At 45.9% G+C, this 8,782-nt stretch overlaps 1 protein-coding gene across 1 annotated transcript in view; it reads right to left on the bottom strand.

Moving 5' to 3' along the window:
* Nucleotides 1–8,782, bottom strand: part of LOC105508938 (putative neuroblastoma breakpoint family member 7) — a 15,872-nt gene that overhangs the window by 6,485 nt on the left and 605 nt on the right. The window contains exons 2-8 of the mRNA XM_011937964.1: nt 8,444–8,653; nt 6,942–7,044; nt 5,925–6,139; nt 4,801–4,873; nt 3,159–3,370; nt 1,873–1,936; nt 941–1,113 (exon numbers count right to left, since the gene is read on the bottom strand). Of these exons, the coding sequence (XP_011793354.1) occupies nt 941–1,113; nt 1,873–1,936; nt 3,159–3,370; nt 4,801–4,873; nt 5,925–6,139; nt 6,942–7,044; nt 8,444–8,653 (1,050 nt within the window). The remainder of the gene's footprint in view (nt 1–940; nt 1,114–1,872; nt 1,937–3,158; nt 3,371–4,800; nt 4,874–5,924; nt 6,140–6,941; nt 7,045–8,443; nt 8,654–8,782) is intronic.

The following is an 8,782-nucleotide window of genomic DNA, read 5'->3' as shown; positions in this document are numbered from 1 at the left end:
GCGCCCGGCCGTTACTTGCTCTTTCTACAAGAGTTTTGATGGGTAAAACTAACAATCCACATGAAATTCCCAGAATAATGGTACAAAACAAAACCAGAATGAATGAGAAGAAAAGAAAATTGTTTTTTTCCTTACACACCTTATGAAACAGCAACCTCAAGGGGCACTTGCTCACAGGAGGAGTTTGCCAGAGATCATGGGGATGAGAACCACTGCGCTTTGCTCATCAGTTAGGCCAGCACCTGACCAGGGACACTAGTTGTTGATGGTTTACATGAGAACATAGCACTGAGACGACACATGATTGAAACCACAAACCCACACATGAAAGAAACCACGGGGCCCTACAGAGGATGCAAGCCATGGCCATGCATGAAGGAAGGGACATTAGACTCCTTCAGTGGAGGGAAGCCACCTCAGAGGAGGTAGTAGAGAATCTGGCTTGAAACACAGGAATCATGAAACAACCCTCCAAAATAATGGGGGAAAACTGCCGGCACAGGTGGATGGCCAGAGAGAAGGGCGCTGTTCAGGATATGTGATGAGAAGGGCACTGTTCAACATAATGTCTGAAAAGAGAGATGCCCTATCTTAAGGAATGAAGTCTGTTATATAAAATTCTCCAGGTGAGCTGTTGTGGCCGAGAGTATGCAGTGATCCCTCATCATTCCCCTCTCTGGCCTATTTTGATACCTACCCCCTGCTCTTGTGAGAAGGGGTCGGGTGACAGAGGAATCACCTGGCACAAGAGAAGGGGGTTCTACCCATGAATGTCTGAGCTTAAAACTGAATGCAAGAACCAGATTCAAAACACTCTGAATTTACAGGGCCTGGTTGCAGAGATGATCCATCTCACCTGCACAAGTTACAGGAAACAGAATATATAGAGGCTGCCTGGGAGAACAGTGGAGCTTTGTGACCTTCAGGCTGGAGTACTCACAGGCTACATCCAGAGCAGAGCAGGCGGGCTGATCCTCCAATGAGCACAACGTGCTGCTGTAAGGCTGCTGGCAGTCAGACAGGTCATGGGGAAGTGAAGGAGTCAAGTAAACTTCATCCAGAGAGTCCTGCGGGACGTCCTGCTCCTCCATCTCTGGCAGCTCCAGGCTCAGCCTGGTGGGTGAAGAACACAGAAGATAAACACCAGAGGGAACAGAAACCACAGTGCCCAGCTAGTTCTACAGAGAGGCCAACAGGAGGGGCCAGAGGAAGCAAAGGATAGTCCCCTCAGAGAGAGAACAATCCTTCTCTATCTCCAGCAGGAGAGAGAGCAGCAGGTGCTCAGCGTCCTGGGTAGACAGTGCGCTGGAAAGGAAGGAGACGGAACGATCCCTGTACCAAAGAGCTGTGACATGGCACACGCAACAGGCCCCTATGTCTTCATAGACTGATAGAGTTACCGTGACCTCAACATCTCTTGTTCTCAAATTTCTAGCATGATATAAATTATTTGTATTTACATTCCTGCTCCCAAATATTTGCGAATATAAAGGGAAAGAGGCAGATATCAGATGAGCATCTCAAGTTCACTTTAAGCCAAAAGACTTAAAGTGAAAAGGAAACTGCAGAAAATGTGATTGATTGGTTCAACCAAGTCAACCTAATAAAGATTAGTACAATTTTGAAGGAATTAACAAAAGAAACAAATACAGGTGTAAAATGAAAAGAGGCAACTTCATTAATGTTGACCAGTAATATTAATATTAACTAATAATCCTGCTTAATAATTATTCCACATTGATAATCTTAACATTGCTAATATGGCTATTTCATGATTGGCTGAATGAATGAACAGGTATGTTCTGTTTTCCCTGCATCTGGCATCTCCAGATGTCAACAATAAGTTAAATGTCCACAATTACTCAAAGTTACCTGGGGCATGGTGAGTCTTGATCTTCTTCCTCTTCTTGCTCCTTTTCAATTTCTGCAATTAGTCAGACAGGGACAGACACATTAAGATGATTCCCCTATTCATGTAACAATCCACTGCCCAATCCTAAAACAGGAATATCAGTCTCCTTGGCATGAGAACAGGACACTGTGACAGATATACTTTATGAGGCCTGAGGGTCTGCCATGATAGAGATTCCTTTGTTTTCATCCCTGAGCCTATGGGTGAAGTATTCCTATTCTGGTACATCATTATCCCAATATCACGTGTCCCAAATTTGTGCAAAGGGTTATGCAATATTTTTCCAATCAATTTAAAGCAAATGCCCCAAACAATTTCTAGGAGAAAAACTGCAGTATTCAGCCCTGTCTCATCAAATACCCAGCTTGTTCCTGGTTGCAAGGATTTTAGACACTGAAACTAGAATGAAGGAGGAAATCTACAAATCCATGAGTCAAAATCACAATTGTGTGAATTTGTCACATCTGCCTGGGTCCAATGTCTTGAGAGTGGGCACAGGTGTGGTGGTGAACACCTGTGGTCCCAGCTACTCAGGAGGCTGAGGCAGGAGAATCACTTGAATGCAGCAGGCTGAGGTTGCAGTAAGCCAAGATCATGCCACTCTGCTCCAGGCTGGGCGACACAGTGAGACTCCGTCTCAAAGAAAAAGAAAAAAAAAGAATCTGCGATGCTACAAAGAAATATCACATCAGCCACTGATGGGGTGGAGAACCAGGGCCCAGCCTTACTTTATGGAAACATATCAGCAAGGTAAAGAAGAAATGTTTCCGTCCAGGTTTCAAAGTGACTAAGCAGCTAAGCAAGTTGACTTAAAGGAGATCAAGACTGAAGCTGAGAACAGTGAAACCTGGGAAACAATATCTCCAAATACAAAGGCAAGGCTGCCAGTTTCCTTAAAAAGGAAGAGAAACTCCATGGACATTGTTTAGGGACAGATGAATAATTACACGTGATGAGAGATACTGAATCAAAACTGGGAGGCCTGACAGGTACTTCCTTTACACCTCCTGCACTCAGGTGAGTATGAGTTTGTCACACTTGCCTGGGGTCCAGTAACTTGATACTGGGCCCAGGGAGACAGAGGCATGACATGGGTGGAGGAGGAAAGGCGGACTCCCTGATAAATGTGTTTAGTATCCCATCCTAGTTTTTGATTCAAACCAATTTGTGTGTATAGAGCCTATCTTCAGAGTTGATCTTCCTCAGCCTAGACAGAGGTACCAGGGACAAAGAATATAGAGGCTACCTGGGAGAATGTTTAGAGCTTCTTCCCCTTCATCATGAGAAAGCTCACTGTCTACAACCAGCGCAGAATCAACTTGGTCTTCCTCAAATGTGATTTTGGTTTTCCTGTGAGGCTGGCTGGAGTCAGAAGGGCCGTGGCTATTTGAACAAGCGAGAGCACATTCCTCCAGTAAGTCCTCCGGGAATTCCTTCTCTTCAGCCTTCTGCACCTCCCTGATGAGCCAGGTGACACAGACATGACAGAAGGTTAAACAGAGAGGGATTGGACTCCAGGGAGTCCTAGCTAGTTTTGACAGAAGGCATAAGACAGTGGTCCCAGAAAGCAAACAGGAGGTTCCCTTTAAGAGGGAACAGGCACTCCTCCACTCTCTGCAACAGAGCATGGCTGCTATGGGAGCCAAAGAGGAAGACAGCAGTTGGTGTTCATTGTACTGGGCAGATAGGAGCTGAGGAGGATGGAGACTCAATTATCCCTGTATGGTACAGGCATGACACTCAGCACATACAGGGAACCATAACAGCTGCCACACCCTGTGTCTAAGCTGGGTTGAATTTAACATACTGTGGCCAGGGGAATGCAGGCTTTTGGCCCATTGTAGTTGCCAGAGAGGGTTTGCCTCCTAGACCTTTTTCATATTTTACCATCCATTATTTATCAGGGGAACCCACCCCCGATAGTCAACGTGGGTTCTTTTCTATTTCCTTAAGCACAGGCTGGTCTGAGAAATAAAAGGAAAGAGTACAAAAGAGAGAAATTTTAAAGCTGGGTGTCCGAGGGAGATATCAGATGTCGGCAGGTTGCGTGATGCCCCATGAGCTGTAAAACCAGCAAGTTTTTATTAGCAATTTTCAAAAGGGACGGAGTGATGAATAGGGTGTGGGTCACAGAGATCACATGCTTCAAGGGTGACAAAAGATCACAAGGCAGGAGGTCAGGGCGAGATCACAAGGTCAGGGCGAAACTAGAATCACTAATGAACTTCCATGTCCAGCCGTGTATGCATTGTCATCGATAAACAAGGTTCAAGAGCAGAGAACCGGTCTGACTGGAATTTGCCAGGCTGGAATTTCCTAATCCTAGCAAGCCTGAGGGCACTGCAGGAGACTAGGGCGTGTTTCATCCCTATCTACATCTGCATAAAGGCAGACACTCGCAGAGCAGCCATTCAGAGGCCTCCTCTGGGAATGCATTCTTTTCCCAGGGCTGTTAATTATTAATATTCCTTACTGGGGAAAGAATTCAGCAATATTTATCTTACCTGTTTTTGGTAATAAGAGAAATATGGCTCTGTTCCACCTGGCCACAGACAGTCAAACTTTGAAGTTATCTCCCTTGTTCCCTAAAAATCGCTGTTATCCTGTTCTTAAGGTGTCCAGATTTCATATTGTTCAAATAGACATGGTCTACAAACAATCTGTGCAGTTAATGCAATCATCACAGGGTCCTGAGCTTACGAAGATGATGGGATTAAGAGATCAAAGTAAAGACAGGCATAGGAAATCACAAGAGTATTGACTGGGGAAGGGATAATGTCCATGAAATCTTCACAATTTATGTTCTTCTGCCGCGGCTTCAGCCAGTCCCTCCGTCCAGGGTCCCTGACTTCCCACAACAATTATTGCTCATGATTATTCAGTGTTACCTGGGGGCGCATGATTCCCGTACTTTCTCAGTCTCCTCAACGTAAACATCGTCATCCACATCTTCATCATTTTCTGTGAATACAGAAGTGTTCGTTCAGATATTTCCCACTTCACACTCTGCAAGCACAGTCAGCCCAATGTGCACAGAGACATGAACATCTAGGCATGGGTCACCGTTCAACTGAAAGTTCTCATGTTTTATCTTTAACAAAATGCCCTGGCATGGTTTCCTGATCCATCAGGCAACGCATTTCTGATCTGGAGGACCACCATCAAGATGTGGCCAAACACTGAAAAGACCTTTTGGTCCCCATATCACTAGAGCCTTGTGCAGCCTGTCTCTGGACTTTGGCAGCTGTCTCCCCCATCCCGCCACAGATCTGATTCCCAGGCACAGGCTTGGTGTCCTGTCACAATTCACATTTAGAACCTAATTCTTTCTCTTAGGAGAGGACAAACAAAGTTGTCCCACAATCTTCTACACATCAGAGGACTTCACAGGCCCTCCAAGTGGCTTCTGCTGTGTTATTCAGGGACATCCTCTGCATGGGGAGTGTACCAGTCTGAAGCCCTTCCTACCACCAAATGCCCCCACACCAAGTGCCTTCTCCAACACCACACGGCAAGGGGCTTCATCTCATTTTGAAAGCAGTTGTAAGTGTTCCCACATTTGGATGCTTCAGGCCCTTGCAAGAGACAATTTGCCTGCCTTTGCAGACGGAGAGAAACCCAGGAAGGATAAATCAATCATTCACCGACAGTTACTAAGGACATTGCTGAAGATAGAGCCTGGGAACCTTCATTCTTAGTCCAGAGTTCTTTTCACTCTAACAAGCGCCCTCCCATCACAGCCTCCTTCCTGTCCTTTAAAACTAGATAGATGCTGCCTCTTGTTCCAAAGACCACCTTCCATCAAGGAAGGAGGGACATTTGCAATACTGTGACCTCCAACCCCATGGGTTTCCCAGCTCTGTTCTTACCCAGGAAGTCCTGGTCACGTCATGGCCACATATGTTTAGTGGAAAAAAACACCACCAATACAACTGTCATTGTGGAGGTATGGAGGTCTGGAGTCTCTCATAAGCCTGGGGTTTTGGGTCATCAGGGCCTGTGGCCACCTTACCTAGGCTGAGTTTGTGGATGAGGTTCTCTGTTAGTCTGCAGCCCTCAGCCAGCTGCTCTCGGAGATCCTGCCCCTGGGAGTTGTCAGGCTCATCCGGAGGGAGGAGGGCCTGGAGATGCTGATTCAATGAGCGGGAGGCATCTCTCCCTTCCCGTAACTTCTCCCTTAACCGGGCCAGCTCTTGTGACTGAGAGTGAACCAGGACTTTATATTGCCTAAGGTGACACAGTAGAGAAAATTTAGTAGTGGAAAGGGATGAGTGATCAGTTCTAATACTGCAACAGAGATTTCTGAAACAATGTCCTCAAGGAGACCTCCAAGCAGAAGGTCAACACATGTTTGGGGAAATGCCTGTGGCCAAGAGAAAAAAAATTTTTTACAGGCTTTCTCTATATCAGAGAGTGCAACTGAAAGATCCTTGACAATGTTGCATTCATCTTTCTCTTTTGTAAACAAAAGTAGGTCTTTCTAAATCAGTTTCAAAAAGACATCCTTTCAGTTCCTCACTTTGGCCATGGTCATTTCCATGTGAAAATACACATAGCGCATCTTGCAGCGACTAGATACAAAGCCATGGACAGAAATGAGGCCGGGTGCAGATGGGGCGAATTGAAAAGACAAAAGAAGAAAAGAATGACAGGGTCGAGAAGACAACATTGATTGAGTGAAGGAATGAGATGCCACAGTCAGTCAGGAGGTAATTGTGACTAAGGGTAAGTGGGGTGGTGATGGCGCACCATTTTGAGTATACTGAATGCTGCTGGGTTGTTCCCACTCCTTTGGTTAATTTTGTGTTATGCAAGTTTCACCTCAACAGTTACTTGTTTGAAAAAGAGAAAACAAGGTTCTGAGAAAAAACTGCAACCCATAACTTATTATCCTGTTCTCTGATAAATATTTGTGTGTCGTGAGCCTGCCATGGCAATTCCTGCCCTTCCCCTGGCCCAGCCGCCAAGCTGCTGTACTTCAGAGATTTACACACCTGCCCACCTACCTGCCCCCACGGGGCCCCCTCACCTGAGCTCCTCATCTTGCCCAAGCTGCTCTACAAGCTTCTCCTCCTTGACCTGCAGCTCATGCCTCAGCATAGATTGTATGAGGTCTTTGCATTCTTCAAATTCTGAGAAAAGACAGACACGTCTGCCTCAGTGGAAGGCTGGACATGCTGCTGTAGTCACTGTCTACAGGGCAGGAGGCAGGTCCATCCCAAGGACAAAACTGTCCCCAGTACCCGGCTCTAGGCAGGGATTTCCACAGCTTTACTCTTCGGTCTCCCAACTTTCTGGCATCTGATCCTCCAAAATTTAGAGATGAAGAAAGAGAAACTCAAGGGCAAACCAACCAAGTTGACAAGATGATTCAACCACAATGAAGTGGAGTCAGAATTCACAGCCCCTGAGGTCTGACTCTGAATTCTGGGCCACTTTCCCAAGCCTTGCAGCCTCTCCTGTAAACACTGCACTGGGCCATGAAGTGATTTTCCGTAGAGTCGGGAAGGCCCCTAGGACTATGGGACTGATGATTTCCCTTTTACTGGGAATTTCAAGCACAACTATGTCAAAGATTTTAAAAATACTATCTGGATAAATTGCATAAAATATGAGGCATAAGACCATAAAGCCATGAAGGAAATATGCCCATATACTAATCAAGTTTCTGTTAAGTTAGAAACAGTAGAATGAAGAACTAATAGTGCTTACTCTGTGCCAACAACTGTTCCAGGAGGTTTACAAGAAATAGGTCATGTAATTCATTGCAGCAACTTATAGAGGTAGGTATTATTATAGTACCCTATGGATGGATGAAGAAGCTGAGGAACAGAGAAGACAAGCAACTTGGATGGAGCCCAGGACACTGGCCCAGGGTCCCTGCTCTACACACTGCTACCTTCACAAAGTCTTGGGTGCCATCTTTCTTCCTCTTTAGGAACAAGAGCCAGTGCCCCAGGAAGCAGGACTTCCCTCTCACCAGGGTACTCCCTGCTCTTGATGCTGTCACTTATAGATACTACAGGTTCTATTAGGAGCAGAGTTCTCTTTAAGCTCCTCAGCAGGGGTACTGTGTACTAACACCACGTTTCCCCCAGGGTCCCCAGAACAGAGATTTGCCTATTGGGCCTCAACAGAGACTTGAACTGAATGGAAGTTCATGAGTCCCAGACATTTAGACCAACAGACCAGATGCTACTTGTCTGCATAATCTTTTATGGTACAGAGAGGATTCTAGTAACATGATTTCGCCTCTTGCTGAGAAAACAGGTGGTGCTGTACCTGTGTCAGAAATCAATAACTTGGATTTGAACTCTAGTCCCACCGCCACCTGACTGCAAACATGGAAAGTTGCTAAATACTTTGGTACCTCTGTCTTCCAACCTTAACAAAATGTTAAAATACCCATTTCTGTTTTCCTAGAAGTACGGGAAGGAAGAAATTATTTTTGATGGAGAGAGCATTTAGTTTCTCAGAGAGAAGACAGGACGTCATTCATCACTTTCGCGATGGTGAGCCTATAGATCTTACTGTATTTGTTCTGCCGGCTGGCCAGGAAGCAGGCCACTTGAGTTACAAGAAATCTCTCTTTGCTGTTTCTGAACTGCTGTTTCTTCTCTGCCAGCTGGGGGCGCAATTTCTTGTTGATTTCTAGAATGTTCATCTCTGCCTTCTCACTGGACCAAGGGCCAGCAGATACCACTATGCTGACGTTTGTGGCAGAAGAGGTGGAGCCAGGGACTGGGGAGAAGAAACGCAAACACATGATGGGTTAAAAACTGGTGAAATAGGCCGGGCGCGGTGGCTCAAGCCTGTAATCCCAGCACTTTGGGAGGCCGAGACGGGCGGATCACGAGGTCAGAAGATCGA

This window comes from Colobus angolensis, unplaced genomic scaffold (genome assembly GCF_000951035.1).
Source record: "Colobus angolensis palliatus isolate OR3802 unplaced genomic scaffold, Cang.pa_1.0 Scaffold169, whole genome shotgun sequence".
NCBI classification, from domain to species: domain Eukaryota; kingdom Metazoa; phylum Chordata; class Mammalia; order Primates; family Cercopithecidae; genus Colobus; species Colobus angolensis.
This window is presented reverse-complemented; position numbering and strand designations above follow the sequence as displayed.